The sequence below is a fragment of the Lissotriton helveticus genome, chromosome 3_1 (assembly GCF_964261635.1).
Source record: "Lissotriton helveticus chromosome 3_1, aLisHel1.1, whole genome shotgun sequence".
Classification (NCBI taxonomy): Eukaryota; Metazoa; Chordata; class Amphibia; order Caudata; family Salamandridae; genus Lissotriton; species Lissotriton helveticus.
Genome location: NC_136061.1, coordinates 1,294,474,132 through 1,294,493,630, shown reverse-complemented (window position 1 = coordinate 1,294,493,630; position 19,499 = coordinate 1,294,474,132). Strand labels below are relative to the sequence as shown.

Here is a 19,499-nt window from a genome sequence, read left to right as displayed (position 1 = left end):
CTGATTGTTGTTAACTGTAGACAACCAACTACCCCACCCCCCCTCAGCTCAAACACCCTTTGGGGGGCAGTGGAAAAAAACGGACGCACTGTACAACTGTGGGGACGCACTGAGACCCGGGTTTTGCTCTTTTATGCCGTGCTGGGGTGGGACTCGGTGCCCCAGCCAACACTACTGCTGCCAAGAGGGAGGAGGAGCCTCCCAGATGCCCAAAGGCACCAGCAGACTCCTACAGCGCAGCCGTACAAAGCTGGGCTGGTCCCCCCTCTTTAGTTTTCTATTTGGCAACACCTTGGACCCTGGACTCTGGACTCGGTCAAGATAGGAGATAAAAGACCGGGTAAGTCAGTGCCTCTTCTTCTTTAATATTTTCTACGAATACTAAACACATCCCAGAGTATGGGCAAGCGTAAATTGGTCCAGGCAGCTGGGATGGGAGCACCAAAGCCAGTAGCCTCAACTAAAGCAATTTACTATTTAACCAATGCTATGGGCCTTTTGAATAGTGAGATTACCAACGCAGAGGAGAGACTGGCTGCAACTAAATCTGCCTTACACAATACAATGGACAATGTTATTGAGGAAGATACCCTACCAGATCCAGGGGCTCTACCCAAAAAGAAAAAGCTTGCAACACCATGGGGCCGATTCCGATTCGGTAAAATCCCTTACAAATAGCCGTACGGAGCATATTTTGTGTACAAATCATACCCTTAAACGTCCCCGTACGTACGGTGAAGTACGATTCGGACCCAAAGCAGATCTCTGTACAAATCGTACGAAAGACCATACGACTTAAAAATCTGTAAAAATCGCATTCGGAACACGCAGTACACGATGTCCGTACGGATCGAAGCAGCATTTTCCGACCCAGCAAGTATGATTCGTCTCGTCAACACTCCGTACGACTCTTTTTCTACGGGAGCTCAAAACGTCCGGAGAAGCTGATTTTGACTCAAACCGCGTACGAAATGGACGCCCCCTGGGTACGGTGTGTACAGCCCATGATTGCAGGGGTACGGTGCATAGGGGTACGGTGCGTAGGGGTACGGTGCATAGGGGTACGGTGCGTAGGGGTACGGTGCATAGGGGTACGGTGCATAGGGGTATGGTGCATAGGGGTACGGTGCATAGGGGTACGGTGTGTAGGGGTACGGTGCAGGGGTACGGTGCATAGGGGTACGGTGCATAGGGGTACAGTGCAGGGGTACGGTGCATATGCATTGTGTGGCTCTCCGCACGAATTGCTCATACGTGACGTTTTCCATACGAATCGCGTTCTCATTCCCCGGTCCAGATCGTACTTGTCGGGTCGTACAGCATTTTTACGATTCGTACGGTTCACTTTGAGGGTTTGTATCGTACAGATTTTCCCTTGCTTTTCGTACGGTTCGCAACAATTTGGTCGTATATTTTTCATACGAATCGTACAACGCGATTCGTACAAAATTGTTCGATTCGTACGGAAAGGGCTACGGATTCGATTTGTCGTATGGATTAGTTTACCGAATCGGAATCTGCCCCGATGTGTCTCTAATGATCCCCTTCCGATCAGTGAAGACTCACTTATATGCAAGGCGTCCACCCCAGAGCAAAAACTTTTTGTCAGCCAGCGGGCTCAGAAGCCTCAAATAAAAAAAAATAGGGCAGAACAACCACTGGGGAGCTTGGAAACCCCAATGCTCCCAAGTTACCCAGGATTACCCATATGGAAAAAACGCTAAATGCAACTAAAACAACAGACTTTACATTAAAGAAGCTGCATGGCAGATTGTTTACACTGGAAGACTCGGTAAGGAAGGAACTGGAGGCCATTAAACTTGGAATATCTAAACTGGAGATTTCTGTAAAAGAGGTGCTCACTCTAATTTATAATCAATCTGGGGACATCGCCCCATAGAAAGTGGCACAAACTAACATATCAGCAACTACGACACTGTACGTCGATCCTATAGATTCACCTCCAGATCCTACCGAAAGTAATCCCCCGATGAATGCAGAGACACATGTAAACACAATTTCACATCTCCCACTCGAACCAACACGCTATGTAATCATATTGAGAAATGTCCCTAAATTAATACCTAGTGTAACAGAAACCTGGATCAAACTTAAAAAAGAAGGTGATACATTGGCTGGCCAAGCGGTTTTGGAGCACACAGTGTCTTTTCCAAGAAGTAATAATTGTCAGAAGAGTTGATTGACTAGGTCCCTGTAGAAAAATTGGCCAAGGCGACTGTATTGTTGTTCATTTTCGATCTCTTAAGATTAAAGACTCGTTGATTTAAGCTGTAAGCTACGTTCTGAGAATGCCCAAGGGAACATTTTAGCTGAACCCCTTGGGTTTTTGAACAGGCCAGGCATGTTCCATGACATAGGTAGTACTTCTGCCCAAATAGGGCTACCAGCGAATCAGAATGCCCACCAACAGCAAGTAAAATTGAATCACAGTCCACTTATAACAGTCCTAATTACAAATTGGTTTTCCGCCCTCTGCAACTGCGATGAACAAGATTGACAACTGGGCGGGGAGGGGAAGAAGGGTAGTATTTCAACTGACACACATAACATAGACTACGAATCACATAAGATAGGGGTATATCGACTTGTATAAAAAATGAAAGCACTAACCTTACAATTTGAATTGGAATGTTGCAAGAGTAAAATCTAAACTGGGGAATCCAGAGTGGCTGGAGACCATCAGTGAAAGTCACTTATTCTGTCAACAAGAGGCATGGGCAACAGATGATTTTTATGTGGAGGGCTTTGCATTGTTTCTAACCCTGGCAGTCGCCTCAGAGGGAGGGCGGGCAAAGGGGGGTCTGGCCTTTTTAATATCTATACCCATATCAGTGAAATTGATGAGATTTTATGCGCGTACTCCCTACTTCCAACTACTCCACCTGCAAATGGAGGAAAAGCTAAATCTTGTTTAAGTAATCCTTTAATAATAATGTCTTTGCCAAAACTAAAACTCATATAATTGTGAACTTAAGTAGGGAGATTAAAATATTTACAAATAGCATTAAGTCAATACAACAGGATGGGATCTAAAAACTTCTCACACAATCCATAGGGAGGGGCAATTAACAAATGTATTTTTAAATATCATTTTGAACTTTTAGAACACCTCTAAGGGCTAGGGTTACAACAAGTACCCATGTATTTTGGGAATGGCTGAAGCTCCACTATTGACCATGTACTGGTCACTGAAAATGAGTATCGATTAAAAGACTCTTTTAACACTACTCCAAGCATTTTTAGCAATCAAGCCCTTTTGACAGTTGTCTTTTATATAAATACTTTACGGCCAAACGGTCCACAAATGATAAACCAAATCAAAACCCAGGGCAGAAACGGCATCAGACTAAAATGGGCGTATATAAATGGTACCTCCATCACAGGGGAAATCATGGCAGAAAATCTTAGTGATTTTAACATATGTACGGATCTGAGGTCTCCACCGTCATGTGTCATGCTAGTCTTCTGCAAAATAATCGCAAAAATATCAGAGAAGCTAAGATAAACCACTAGAAGTAAGGGAAAAAAGAGGCAGGGCTGGTTCTATAAGGACTGTTCCCAGGCGAACAGAAAACTGAGAAAAGCCCTACGGGACATTCCGAGAGATAGGAATAAAATGATCAGGCTTAGGGCCTGATTACGATGCGGTTACTGGATCGAATCGGTTTGGAAATGTTTTCCGACCGACTCGAATCGGCAGAGTCCCACCGACTGAGGGTGATGCATCTGGATGTTTCCAGAGACGATTTGGTTGGACTATCATTGACTTCTATGGGCACCTATGTTCCTAACTGCATCATAATCTGGCCCTCGGTTGGGAAGACACATTTCTAATCCAATTCTAGAGGACAAAATGCCGTTAGGAGGTCTTCCTAACCGCAACGTAGTGCCAGATTTTGATCTTGCCCGGAAGGGCTCCTTACGGCATCCGTCAGGAGCGAGTCCGAGTCGCGAGTGTGATTTCCGACCGACTCATACTGCCATACGAGCGAGCTAGTACGATATGAATATCGCCTCACGCTCTAGCCGATTCTTACCCATCAGCAAAGCCCTCCAGATGACTACAACATGGTAGACGGTGAACAGACATAATATCGACTTTTTAATTTCGAAGTAAAGAAATATTTTGTTGTGAATATCGAAGGGACAGAATATTGACATCAAGAATATTGGTGACCAGAATATCGACCTGAAGGTAAGAAATATTGTTTTTGTCAATATTGAAGTCAGTAATATCGTTTGCAAAAATATCGTTGTTAATAATATCAATGTTTATGTTAGTGTTATGTATTTTAGTATATATTTTACATGTATGTGTTTCACATGTTTTGTTATGGTTTGTATTTTTTTTAATATATGTATTCAATCAATCAATCAATCAATGAGGTCATTTATAGAGCGCACTACTCACCCGTAGGGTCTCAAGGCGCTGGGTGGGGGGGGGTGCCGTTACTGCTCGAACAGCCAGGTCTTGAGCTTCTTCCTGAAGGAGAGGTGGTCTTGGGTCAGGCGCAGGTCGGTCGGCAGTGAGTTCCAGGTCTTGGCGGCCAGGTAGGAGAAGGACCTTCCTCCTGTTGTCGCTCTTCGGATGCGGGGGACGGCGGCGAGGGCGAGGCTGGTTGATCTGAGGAGGCGCTTGGGAGTGTAGAAGTTGATCCGGTTGTTGAGGTAGCTCGGGCCTTGGTCGTGTAGGGCTTTGTGTGCGTGGGTGAGGAGCCGGAAGGTGATTCTCTTGTTGATCGGGAGCCAGTGCAGATCTCTCAGGTGTCCGGAGATGTGGCTGCGACGGGGGATGTCGAGGATGAGTCTGGCCGAGGCGTTCTGGATCCGCTGTAGTCTCTTCTGGAGCTTGGCGGTGGTTCCGGCGTAGAGGGCGTTGCCGTAGTCCAGTCGGCTGGTGACGAGGGCCTGGGTGACCGTCTGCCTTGTCTCGATGGGGATCCACCGGAAGATCTTCCGTAGCATGCGCAGGATGTTGAAGCAAGACGAGGAGACGGCGTTTACTTGTCTGGTCATGGAGAGGGAGGAGTCCAGGATGAAGCCCAGGTTGCGTGCGTGGTCCGTCGGTTTGGGTGCGGTGCCCAGAGCGGGGGGCCACCAGGAGTCATCCCAGGCGGAGGGCGAGGAGCCCAGGATGAGGACCTCCGTCTTGTCCGAGTTCAGTTTCAGGCGGCTGGTCGTCATCCATTCGGCTACATTTCTCATCCCTTCGTGCAGGTTGGCTCTGGCGGTGGCGGGGTCGTTGGTCAGGGAGAGGATCAGCTGGGTGTCGTCGGCGTAGGAGATTATGTTGAGGTTGTGTTGGCGTGCGATGGCCGCGAGGGGGCTCATGTAGACGTTGAAGAGGGTGGGGCTCAGTGAGGATCCTTGAGGGACGCCGCAGATGACTTCGGTGGCCTCTGACTTGTACGGTGGTAGGCGGACTCTCTGTGTTCTTCCGTCGAGGAGGGAGGTGATCCATTCCAGTGCCTTGTCCTGGATTCCGATGTTGCCGAGGCGCTGTACTAGGGTACGGTGGCAGACAGTGTCGAAAGCCGCGGAGAGGTCCAGGAGGATGAGGGCCGCTGTTTCTCCGTTGTCCATCAGAGTTCGAATGTCATCGGTGGCAGCGATGAGGGCCGTCTCGGTGCTGTGGTTCGCTCGGAAGCCCGACTGTGAGGGGTCGAGGGATCCATTCGTCTCGAGGAAGGCGGCCAGCTGTTTGTTGACGGTCTTCTCGATGACTTTGGCCGGGAACGGGAGGAGCGAGATGGGACGGTAGTTCTTGAGGTCGGTGGGGTCTGCTGTGGGTTTCTTGAGAAGAGCGCTGAGTTCGGCGTGCTTCCAGCTCTCAGGGAAGGTGGCGGTGTCGAAGGAGGTGTTGATGATGTCCCGCAGGTGGGGTGCGATGACAGCGTCGGCCTTGTTGAAGACGTGGTGAGGGCAGGGGTCAGTCGGAGATCCGGAATGGATGGAGTTCATTGTGCGGATGGTGTCTTCGGTGCTGATCGGAGTCCAGGTGCGGAGGGTGGTGGTGGGTGGCGTTGTTGCGGTTGTGGCTTGCGTTGGTTGGTTGCTGAAGCTGTTGTGTATGTCCGTGATCTTGTTGTGGAAGTAGGACGCGAGGGAGTTGCAGAGGTCTTGCGACGGGGTGATGTCATTGTTTCCGGCGTTGGGGTTGGAGAGCTCTTTCACGATGTTGAAGAGTTCCTTGCAGTTGTGTGCGTTGTTGTCCAGCCGGTCCTTGTATGTATTTTTCTTGGTGGCGCGGATCAGTTGGTGGTGTTTCCGGGTGGCGAGCTTGAGGGTGGTCATGTTGTCCGTAGTTGGTTCCCTTCTCCAGACTTTCTCGAGGGCTCGACAGTTCTTCTTGGAGTTCTTGAGTTCGTCGGTGAACCATGGTGTTTTTCTGCTGCAGGGTCTGCTGGGTGGGGTTCTCAGAGGGGCGAGTTCGTCCGCGCAGTTGTTGATCCACTTCGTGAGGTTGTCGGCGGCCTGGCTGGGGTTCGCTGAGCTGGCGGGAGGGTGCTGGCTCAGGGACGCGGTGAGCTGGTTGGCTGTGATCTTGTTCCAGCTTCTTCGGGCAGCCTGTTGCTGGTGGTGGTGGATCGTTGTTCTTCTGAAGGTGAAGTGGACGCAGCTGTGGTCCGTCCAGTGGAGTCCTGTTGTGTGGCTGAAGGTGACGTCTTTGCTGGATGAGAAGACGGCGTCGAGTGTGTGTCCGGCGAGGTGGGTGGGGGTGGATACCAGCTGCTTGAGTCCGAGGTTGGCGAGGTTTTCGAGCAGGCTGATGGTGTTCCGGTCGTTGTTGTTCTCCAGGTGGAACTTGAGGTCCCCCAGGAGGATGTAGTCGGCGGAGGGGAGGGCGTGCGGGCTGATGAAGTCGGCGATGTCCTCGCTGAATCGTGTGCGTGGACCCGGGGCTCGGTAGATCAGGGTGCCTCTGAGGGTGGTCTTCGGGTTGGTGTGGATCTGGAAGTGCAGGTGTTCAGCGGTGGTTAGGGTGTCGTCGGTGTTGGTTGTGATGCGGATAGTGTTCTTGTGGATGATGGTGATGCCTCCTCCCGTCTGGTTGGCGGTGCGGTCCCTCCGGATGATCTTGTAGCCCTCTGGGATGGCGATGGCGATGTCCGGGGCTGAGGAGGCGTTCATCCAGGTCTCGGTGAGGAAGGCAACGTCAGGGGCGGTGGTGTCGAGGAGGTTCCAGAGTTCTACGGCGTGTCTGTGGACGGAGCGGGTGTTGAGCAGGATGCACTTGAGGTGGTTGCTGCTGGTGTTCGGCTTGGCGGGTGCAGGGGAGGTCCGGATGCAGGTGAACTTGCAGGCGTGGCAGCTGAAGGGTCCGTGGGTGTGCTTCGGGGCGGCTTGGTGACATCCTGGGATGCGGCCGGTGTTGAGTGCGATGAGATCGGCGGCGGTGTAGGTTCGTCGGGACGGCTTCCGTCGGTGGGGGCCAGGGGTCCTGGCACTGGGCGCGGTCCAGGCGCGGACGGGCGCAGACGGGCTTACCTTTGGCGCGCCTTCGGCGCACAATCGGCGCGCCCGCTGCGCGTTCGCACGGTCGCCATTTAAGGCGAAGTGCGCGGGTGGGCGGAGCAGCTGGGAGGCGGGAGCGGGGAGGGAGCAGAAGGAAAACGCGGGGTCGGCGTTGGTGGCGGGAAGCAGGGGGCGGCGAGGGAGGCGGGAAACAGGCCGGAGGACGGTCAGAAATGAAGAAAACAGGCACAAGATACAGAAAAAAATGCTAAACACGGGTGAAATCAAGAGAGATACAAAACAAGCACAAATGACAGACAAAATAAGCTTGACACGGGCCAAAGCTGGGAAAAAAACAAAACAAGCACAAACGATTGTCAAAAACACAACAGAGCAGCAGGGTCAGCCGGCAGCAAGGCAAGCCGCGAGGCAGAGGGCACAGGGAAAGGGCACACGCAGCAGCTGGTGGCCGTGCGGCGCAGGGGTGTCCCACAAGTGGGTCACACTCACCTGTGTCGCACGGTCGCCATTTAAGGCCAAGTGCGCGGGTGGGCGGAGCAGCTGGGAGGCGGGAGCGGGGAGGGAGCAGAAGGAAAACGCGGGGTCGGCGTTGGTGGCGGGAAGCAGGGGGCGGCGAGGGAGGCGGGAAACAGGCCGGAGGACGGTCAGAAATGAAGAAAACAGGCACAAGATACAGAAAAAAATGCTAAACACGGGTGAAATCAAGAGAGATACAAAATAAGCACAAATGACAGACAAAATAAGCTTGATAAGCATTACATTTTTCAAAGTTAGTAAAAAAAATGTAAAGTAAATTTTGCGTTTTAGTACCGTAGAGGGTTGTGGGTTTATAGCAGAATAGGGTGGGAAGTTATTTAATTATAGTAAATTAAATAATACATTTTGGAAATTATTAATTATTTTTAATTAAATTTAGCATTTTAGTTCCCATGCGGGTTGTAGGTTTATAGGGGAATAGGGTGGGAAGTAATTTAATTATAATAAAGTAATTATTAATTTCTATTTTTTAGTATTGATAATTAATTTATTGTTAATAAATTATTAATTGGTCATTTATTTTTCTTAATTCATTATTTGATAATTATGTTAATTTAGTTTAGGAGTGGGTTGTGGGTTTATAGGGTAATGGGGGGAAGTAAATTAATGATAGTAAAGTAATTATAAAGTTTTATTTATTGGTATTGATTAATTTATTGTTAATTAATTATTCATTGTTAATTAATTTTTAGTGATTGATTAATTGATAATTATATTAATTGTGTTAATATTTGGGGGAACAGGTGTGGGTGTATAGGGGAATATGGTGTGAAGTAAATTAATTATAATAAAGTAATTGTTAATTTGTATTTATTGGAATTGATAATTAATTTATTGTTAATTAATTAATAATTGGTCATTATTTTTTATTAATTGTTTATTATATTAATTATGATAATTTATTTTAGGAGTGGGTTATGGGTTAATGGGGGAACCATCTCCCTGCTTCCGTTCCCAGCGAAAGTCATTGAAAAGACCGTCAACACCCAGCTCACCCGCTACCTAGAAGATAACAACATCTTGGACCCATCCCAGTCTGGCTTCCGCAGCAACCACAGCACTGAAACCGCCCTTATCGCCGCACAGACGACATCAGAATGCTCCTCGACAACGGCGAAACAGCAGCCCTCATCCTCCTGGACCTCTCCGCCGCTTTCGACACTGTCTGCCACCACACCCTCCAAGCACGCCTCTTCGACCCAGACATCCGAGATAAGGCCCTGGACTGGACCACCTCCTTCCTCACCGACAGAACACAGAGAGTCCTCCTCCCCTGTTCCAATCCGGAACCACCAAGACCATCTGCGGCGTCCCTCAGGGATCCACCCTTAGCCCGACGCTATTCAACGTCTACATGGCTCCCTTCGCACGCATCGCCAGACTACACAACCTCAACATAATCTCCTACGCCGACGACACCCAGCTGATCCTCTCCCTCACCAAGGACCCCCTCACCACCATATCCAAACTGCACCAGAGCATGAAGGCCGTCGCCGCCTGCATGGAGGCAAGCCGGCTCAAGCTGAACATGGACAAGACGGAGATCCTCATCCTGGGGCCCAACCCCTGGGCGTGCGACAACTCCTGGTGGCCCCCCCTCCCTGGGAGTCCCCCCGACACCGACCAACCACGCACGCAACCAGGGAATCAACCTCGACTCTACGCTCAGCATGACCAACCAAGTCAACGCCGTCTCCTCCGCATGCTTCCACACCCTCCGTAGGCTCCACAAGATCTACAAATGGATCCCGACGAACACTCGAAAAACAGTCACCCACGCCCTCATCTTCACCCGACTCTACTCCGGAAACTCCCTCTACTCCGGAGCCCCAACCAAACTCATCAACAGACTCCAGAGAATCCAGAACGCCTCCGCACGCCTGATCCACGACGTCCCTTGCAGAAACCACATCACCCCACCTGAGAGACCTGCACTGGCTCCCCGTCAACAAAAGGATCACCTTCAAACTCATGATCCATGCACACAAAGCACTACACAAGACTGGCTCCGCCTACCTCAACAGCAGACTATCCTTCTAAGCACCCAATAGGAATCTCCGCTCCGCCAACCTGTTCCTGGCCACCGTCCTGCGCATCCACAGAACCACCTCTGGAGGCAGATCCTTCTCCCACCGTGCTGCCAAGACCTGGAACGCCCTCCCCCTCCACCTACACCAAACTGCAGACCTCCTGGTGTTCAGAAGACTGCTCAAGACCTGGCTCTTTGACCACTAGCTGCTTCTCCCCCCACCAGCGCCTTGAGACCCTGGCGGGTGTGTAGCGTGCTATACAAATTTCTTGATTGATTGAAAGTCATTTCATTTTATTGAAATAAATATGAATTTTAATGTATTGGTATCCATAATTAATGTATTGTTAAATAATTATTAATTGGTTATTTAATTTAAAAAAATATTTAAGTGACAAGCTTGTTAATTTGAACCCTCTGCTGTCCAACACTTTCCCTACAGTTGCACTCTCTGTAGTGGGAATAGTCATATTAACCCTTTCACTATCCAACACTTTCCCTACTGTTGCACTCAGTGGAGTGGGATTAGTAATTTTTACCCCTACGCTATCCAACACTTTCCCTACTGTTGCACTCTCTGGAGTGGGAATAGTAATTTTAACCCCTACGCTATCCAACACTTTTCCTACCGTTGCACTGTCTGGAGTGGGAATAGTAATTTTAACCCCTTCGCTATGCAACACTTTCCCTACTGTTGCACTCTCTGAGTTGGAATAGTAATTTTTACCCCTACGCTATCCAACACTTTTCCTACTGTTGCACTCTCTGAGTGGGAATAGTAATTTTTACCCCTATGCTATCCAACACTTTTCCTACTGTTGCACTCTCTTGTGTGGGAATAGTAATTTTTACCCCTACGCTATCCAACACTTTCCATACTGTTACACTCTCTGTAGTGGGAATAGTTATTTTATTCTCTACATTATCCATCACTTTCCTTACTGTTGCACTCACTGGAGTGGGAATAGTAATTTTTACCCCTACGCTATCCAACACTTTCCCTACTGTTACACTCTCTGAAGTGGGAATAGTAATTTTATGCCCTCGGCGATCCAATATTTCATCTACTGTTTTTGTTAATGTAGTGTATAATTTATTTTAAAAAGATAAAAAATATTGTAATTTTTTTATTGTTATATACATTTTTATATTTGTATTTATATTATTGTTGTATGTGTGTATATGTATTTATAATTTATAAAAGATTTTAAACAATTATAAGTTATTAAAATAATTATTTATGAATATTAATAAGTAAGTATATATATTATATTATATTTTATATGTATATGTTTAATTTATTTTTACATTATGGGGTCGATTCCGATTCGGGAAACAAATCCGTCCGACGATTCGTATTCGTAGCCGTTTCCATCCGAATCGTACGAATCCGTCCGAATCGCGTAGTACGATCCGTTGCGAGCAAATACGTCCGAATCATTGCGAACCGTACGAAAATGAAGGGTAAATCAGTACGACATCGACCCGCACAGTGAACAGTACGATTCGTGAAAATGCCGCACGACCCGCCAAGTACGATCTGGACCGGGGAATCAGTACGTGATTCGTACGGTAAATGTCGCGTATGAGCAATTCGTACAGAGGGCAACACTATCACATATGCACCGTACCCCTAAAATCAAGGGGTGTACGCATGGGGTGTATGCACCGTCCACATACGACCTTGGGGTGTACGAACCGTACCTCTACGGTCCGTACACCTACGATCATGGGGTGTACGCAGGTGGACATATGCACTGAACCCCTGAAATCCAGGGGTGTACGCACTGTACCCTGATGCACCATACCCCTGCAGTCATTGGGTGTACGCACCGTACCCGGGGGGGGTCCGTTTCATACGCATTTCGAGGCAAAATCTACTTTTACGGATGTTTTAAGCTCCCGTAGAAAAAGAGTCGTACGAAGTGATGTCAATACAATTCGTACTTGCTGGGTCGGAAAATGCAGCTTCGATCCGTACGGACATTGCGTACTGCGCGTTCCGAATGCGATTCATACGGATTAGTGAGTTGTATGGTCTTCGGCACGATTCGTACGGAGAACTGCTTTGGGTACACATCGTACTACATTGTATGTACGGGTACGGTTCTGCATATGATTCGTACGGGAAAAAAGCTTCGTACGGCTATTCGGTGGGCATTTTACTGAATCGGAATCGACACCATATGTATTAGTTATCATTTTTTAACATTTTAAAATATTTTGTACTATGTTTCTTTTCATTGTATGTATTATTTACTTTATTTTACATTATTTTTTAACATAAAAAAACAAATATTTGTACATATATTTTTTACATCAATATTTTTTTCCGATATTTTTGTACTTACCATGATGTAGATAGGACTTCGATATTCTGCACATCGATATTCTTGTGTCGATATTTCTGTACTTCGATATTCTGCCCGTCGATATTCTGTCAGTGACCCAAGGCACTCGTGCAGCGCTATGGGTCCAATTTTCGAGCGACCAATATGATGCGTGCATCGAGCAGCCGGATCGACTCTGAGCCTCTGACTCGAAAAAGCTTTGGGAAGGGATTTTTGGGGACCGTAGCGGGCCCCCCCTTTACCTGTAGCCCTATGACCCGGTCGCAGGGGGTACCCAAGGGTCCTCCTACACATGCATGTATGGTGCAGGCAGCACTGACGTGTCCCCAGGACAGTGCGGCGTACTTTTTTCTCAAGGTAAGCCTCTGTATGCAATGTACAACAGGCTCCCGTTGTCTTCAATGGGGCTTCAAGAGACCGAGTCCGTTAGCACGTACTTGCATCATACTTGGGCGTTCAGAGCCCAGGAGCACGAGTCGTTCAGAAATCTCTATGGGACAGAGTCAGCCAAAGGGCTTTCCGAGCGAGATCGGAATCTGGCCAGTAATTGGGCCCTAGGTGGGAATGCTTTTCTAACCGCATCATAATCGGGCCCTAAGAGCTACGTACAAATCTGACCTGGATAAAAGGAAGAGAGAGATGAAAGACAGGTTTGGAATGATCTATTGAAGGCTGCAGAGCTAAATAATAATATCATTTTTTGGAAGACAATAAATCAGCCCTTCCGGAAAGATATAGAGGATCCTAGGGTAGACGTTTTTGTACAACAGGGGGACTGGGCAGAGCATTTTGGCACTAGAAGAGGTAATTAACGCCTTAAGTAAATCTGCTAACGGGAAAGCTCTGGACCCCAATGGGTCCCAATAGATACTTTTAAGACACATGATATTTTGTGAGCCCCCTTGCTATCACAAGTGTGCAATGCTATAGTTAAAGGTTTTCTCCCCGGTACTTGGACAGAGAGTACAATTGTTCCGATATTCAAAAAAGGAGACAGAGGGGACCCAAGATGCTACCACCCAATATCCCTTCTGGATTCCAAAGCCAAGTTAATGGGTAGAATTCTCTTGGCTAGGCTAGAACAGTGGGTAGAGGAGAAACATATCCTCACTGATACCCAGTATGGGCGCAGGAGGGATGTTGGTTCGATAGAACAATGTGTTAAACTACATTTGCTTATCAATAAAGATACAGTTGCAAAAGAAGGACACATTTATCTATGCTTTGCAGACTTAAGCAGTGCGTTTGATTTGGTAAACCATGAAACACTATGGGAAACTCCCATGGACATGGGCTCCCGATGGGTATTAAAAGCTACCTGTCACAATTGTATTCCCATCTGACTGCACGGGTACATTATGGCCTGAAAGGGGAATGTACCCCACGATTTAAGGTAGCCCGGGGGGTACGACAGGGTTGTGTCCTTGCCCTCTGCTCTTCCCACTCCATATAAATGGAGTGGATGAGATGTTACAGAAAGTGAATGCTGACGCCTCTATGGTTGAATCCCGCCCAGTTCCAATCCTATTATATACAGCTCCTGATTGAAAATGTTGTCACCCTTATGGAAGATAAAGACCTGAGAGTAAATCTACAGAAAACATTTATCATGGTGAGTGGGAAAGGCAGGGCAAAAAAGAGAGCACACCAGATTATGGGAGTAAGATTAGCTGAGACCCATTGCTTCTCATATCAAGGAGTCCAAATTACAGCATCAGGGCGATGGGAAACTAAATTAAACACATCTCAAATTAAATTCCTGAGAGCCATAGAATCCATTTTTAGATTTGCAAGCAAAGTAGGCTATTAGGGAAATACTGTTGTTATATAAAAGTAATACCTGCCAAGTGCTAGTTACGGTGCCCCACTGTGGAGGTGGTGGGAGCAAATTGTGACTCTGCAAACCTTTGTTTTTATCCCAACTCCTGGCTGTTCCAAAAAACAGCTCATCCTACATTACTCATAAGGAAGTAGCAGTTCCTTTTTTAGAGGATGACCTACATGCCAGCCCCGGTCTGTTGTGGTATAACATATGGAGCAAAGTAGGGACAAGTTTGCCAAGGATATAATATCAGAGTGCCTAACCTTAGACACATGGGGAAAGATAAGTTGGCTGACCTATATAGAAAACCACCTAAGAAAAGTGGATAATAGTATTGGAGCTAAAGACACAGTTACATTCTTATAATATAGTAGGACTGAGGTTAAATCTATACTCACGGGAGTTAGAGAGCTAGAAAGAGATTCTTGTGAGCGCAAAAAATTTGTAGATACCTGTCAGGCCCGGTACACGCCGACCTGCAAAACTACCTGGTAATGATGAAGAACACCCATTATAGGTTCTACTTCACTAGACTGCTTTTAGGAACATTGCACCTGAGGGTTACCTTCCCAAAAGTGGAGGAGTGGGCTGACACATTACCAAAATGCCCATGTGATGGTAGAACCAGCCAAAGCACAATATACTTTATCTTGTGCTGTAGCTTATAAGGATCTCAGAAAACAATACCTAGCGGCAATTCTTAAAGCCGGTAAAATATATTACTATCAGGATGCTTTTAATCATCATCTTGCCATTATATCATTCATTATATTTGCTCTAAGAAGGAAAAATCTTGCACATTTGGAAGCCTTCTCGAATGAGGCCGAACTAGGAATCTCTTGAAGATGCCTATAGCTATACTCATTATGTGCCTCCTGGCACACTTATTTGGTGGAGCCTTTTCAATTCTATTATACATTATACAGTCTTAAAAACATTGTATTATCTTTTTTAATAGGAATGGTCCTATTTAGAGCAAAGAAATGGATACCTTATTTTGCTCTTGACACAAATATAGTTCGCCTATAAACAATTCATCGGCTTTTTGACTAATGAAATGAGAAAGAGTGAAATATTTTTAAGATGAAGCAATCTTAACATTTTTAAAGATTTTTATATGGACATTGTTGCTCTTGACTATAATGACATTTGATATATTGACTGAATTGATTTGAACATATGAGGGTCGTGCAAGGCGATTATTACTAATAACATGGCAGACCATTCAGTAGGTTTTTGTTCTTTAGGTTGAAAAGCCTGCACTGCTACACACTAATGTAAACAATTTTTCATTTTATTTTGTCTGAATGATGGACAAGCTACATTTGAATAGGATTTGTATCCTTCTGGTTCCATGGAGCTTACAAGAAACCACCTAGTCCTCCACATTTTAAATTGTAGTCTTGTTTAATTTAGGGCAATTGTAATTGTTTATTACTTTTATACCGAACATGCGGCATTAGGGAGATGCGGCTGGATTGTGTCACTTCGGAAAGCACGACTAATCTGAAATGTGTATTTCTGCGCTATATGTCACGATTTTCAGTCTAAAATAGATATACAAAACTATGGGGTTCAGTACCATGGCGGTGGGACTGCCACTAGCAACCCATCGATGGCGGTCCCACCACCATCCATTGAAGCAGTACGACAGCTGGATTCTGATCCTGCGATCGGAGAGCATCAGTGAAGGGACAGACCGCAGATTTTCTGACGGGCTCAAGGAGCCCGTCGGGACAGCGGTCAGACCGTAATCCCTACAATAGCATGGTGCCTACTCAGGCATTGGTGTAGGGATCACAATGACCATTTCCCTCAGCCTGTACATGGCGATCCAACTGTCAAGTGCCGACAGACAGAAAGGGAATTTGGAGGTTACTAGCAGGGCCCCGTGCCCCATTGGCCTCCGCCATGGGGCCAGGTGGGCACATGTGGTGGCCCACCAAACATTCATGGTCACTGTGCTGAGCACCTTATGGTGCCTGGCACACAGTGCATGGATTTTTGAAACATGCCTATTTCTATTGTGGCTTGTGCCACAGGCCATTTCCGGGCCGCTGCACAAGCCATAATAGAAATAGGTATGTTTTCGACCACCTGCATGGTGGTCAGATCGTAATTAGGCGAGTGGAACCGCCGACTACATGTCAGCCGGTATCCATCCCGCAATGATGGCGGTCAGACGTTCATCAGACTGCCATCATAATAAGGCCCTCTATCTCAAATGGATCAAAAAATCTAGTTATACCCGCACATTGCTCTGAACCAATTTTCAGTTCTGTGCCTCCAAAGCATTATAATATTGTGTGTAAGGGAAAAAATATATCTCTTTTTCATCCTCCTCCTGCTAGGCTCTGGCACCAGGGCCAGACTGGCCATAACAGGCACTGGGCATTTTCCAAGTGGGCCGCCAGGGTGAATGCTGCTTTTTTGGCGCTGGGGGGCACTTTTGTTACCAGGGGCCAGCAATATAGGCCCCCTGTGACAAAATCTGCCGAAACCGGCCCTAGTACCCAGCGCGGCTGCACCCCCTCCCCCACCCACCCCAGGTGCCAGCTGAGCAGTTTGCCAAGGCTGGTTTCGGTTCCCAGTCCGGCCTTGATTGGCACATGCACACTGCCTCACTTATGTGAAGAGAAATACTCCAGGCAATGTACATTGTTACTGATGATGTCTTCTCTCACCTGGGGATAACCTTGGAGGAAGTCACATTCATGCCACACTTGCTCAGACCATCAGTGAGAATCTTTTTTTGGGCTGCCGTTAAATCGTAGAGTCTTTTCCACACAGTGCTGTTGGTTTGGTAAAAGCTGCAGAGCTATGAAAAAGCCAACAAGATTAGTTAACAAAAGAGGAATGTCACATTTTTAAACTACAGAGCACTTTTCTGGTTCTATTCAAAATTATGTAAATGATTTTAGTGCCACAAATTGTGCTCCCCTGCTTTGCGGAGCAGTTTAGTGGAGGAGGTCTGACTTAAATTCAGAAACCTGTAACATAGTTTAATTTCTAGAATTGTGTGTAGAGTACCATAAGTTAGGGAATATGTGCTGCATGTTCTCAGAATGGAAGATCTGGGCGGCCAAAGTCAATGATTAAGAGTCTTAATTAGACTTAGGAGGAATAAGTAGATTACTGTTTTGCTGTAAGAAATTGAGATTTTCATTGAAGGGGTGAATACGCTCCTGAAGCAACAACCACAGTCCTTGTCATGGTGAGTCACTAAAGTCACTAAATGAACCTGTGCTTAACCCTCTGGTGGCTTGGCACAAAAGCAGTCAAGCCTAACTTAGAGGCACTGTGTTAAGTTTTTATGCAGCACAAAAACAGTAGTAAAGTGAAACATGAAACAAGATATATCCGACACCAATTTAGAAAAATAGGGAACATTTTAGCAAATAGAGGCCAAAACGACAAGACTCCAATCAGTAGAACTGGAGATATGAAATTTAAAGATTTTACGTAAGTATAGCGTGTAAAAGCACAAAGCGCCACTTGCGATCATTTAGTCGTGTTAGACCAGTTGAAAGTCACATGGTAAGGCTGACTGCAATGGAGAGCAAGCAGGATACAGGGACCAGATTAGTCCCACTGAAAAAGTTGCTTTCTCAAAGACCAGCGCACAGAATTTAAAATTTCAGGATTTCTCAGGAGTAACTCAACTGATATCAGCCAAGAGTCCATGGCCTTGTGAGATACCTCTTGGGGTTGAGGAACTCCAGCAGAGACTAGCAGGGCTCCAGCAGATCCACGCTGGTTCATATGCATGGCTAGGCAGGGCCAGTTGCAGCAGGTCAATAGAGCAGTTGCAGAGAGGCCACTGGAGCTTGTTTTGTCCCTGTATCTCAGAACTGGAGTTCAGCCAACTGATACTTGAAGTAACTCTGTTAGTCCTAGGATTATGCTGCAAGGCAGGCCTCAAATCAGCAGGGAAGTCCTTTAAGGGTACGGGGCAAGCTTAAAGCAACAGGAGTGACAGTCCTCTGGTAGTAGCATGGTAGATGTCTGAGATACAAAGCAGTTCTCAAGTGGCAGGCAGTCCTTTGAAGTACAAGCAGTCCTTCTGGGTATCCTCTGCAGATCTAGGAGGGCACTGAAGACTTGATCTGAGAGTCCAATATTTATATCTGGTGCCAGCTTTTGAAGTGAGAGAAACCTCTAAACGCCCCCACCACATCTGGTTCTGGAATTTCCTTCTTTCACTTGCCCAGGCTCCAAGGAATCTGGGGTGACAATAAACAGATGTCAAGTTCTTTGTGAGTGTGGTGGAGACAGGCCCTTTGAAAGGTAAGTGGGGAAGGGTACAGCTCCACCATACGCATCTGTGTGTATGGCCCATCATACCAAGACCTAGTACCCATTTAACTCACTGTCTGAGAGAAATGCAAACATGCCAGTTGCCAACTAAACCCAGGCATGTGATCTAGGACACAGGCTGCATGCACCTAATGGTTTGGACGAGAAAAGGCCAACTTTTTAAAAGTGGCATTTTCACAATTGTATACTCAAATCTGACTGTACAACTAAGGAAGATTTTAAATCACAATTCATTAGAGTGTAAATATTACACTCCTACCTGTTCCCAATCCAAAGTTATCACTTATTAAATGCAATAAGGTAACCCAATGTTATCCAATGGGTGAGACAGGCCTTCCAGCAATGACAAATTAATTTAGGACTTATTTACTTCTAGAACATGTAAAACTGAAAAGTACATGGCCACATTTTTAAATATACTGCACCCTGTCCTTTGAGCTTTAGGGCCTACCTTAAGGGTAACTTAGGGGTGTTAAGAAGGAGGGTTTAGGCCTGGCAAAAGGTTTATTTTGCCAGTTCAAACTGAAAGTTTAAAACTGCACTACAAGCTGCAGTAGTAGGCCTGAGACATGTTGTAAGGTGACATAATGAGTGCGGCAAGCCCACTAGTCGCATTTAATTTACAGGTACATCTAGAACAAATTTCCTAGAAACATATTTAAATCAAATGTGCCAATTTTACTATGTTTTTGGGTGAGAGCACAAGTACTTTAGCACCGGTTAGCAGTGGAAAAGTGCACTGAATACTAAGGCCAACAAAAACGAATTTCAGAAAACAAATGTGGAGAAGGCGACTGAGTACCCAAACTCAAAATGAACTACTAAACCATTTAGACAGGAGTGCCTATAAAATAGTGGGTCACAAAGAAATCGAAGTACTGTTAGGTGGGGTGTGTCAGTATTGGGACTACTATGGAAATATCCAGGTCATGAGTAGCAGGTGGTG

The 19,499-nt window shown here is 46.6% G+C and overlaps 1 protein-coding gene across 1 annotated transcript in view; it reads right to left on the bottom strand.

Moving 5' to 3' along the window:
• The window catches only part of LOC144824243 (otoancorin-like), an 84,915-nt gene extending 66,911 nt beyond the window's left edge, over positions 1–18,004 (bottom strand). Inside the window, exons 1-2 of the mRNA XM_078683385.1 lie at positions 17,936–18,004; positions 16,921–17,054 (exon numbers count right to left, since the gene is read on the bottom strand). Coding sequence (XP_078539511.1) covers positions 16,921–17,054; positions 17,936–18,004 — 203 coding nt within the window. The remainder of the gene's footprint in view (positions 1–16,920; positions 17,055–17,935) is intronic.
• Between the last annotated feature and the right edge of the window lie 1,495 nt (positions 18,005–19,499).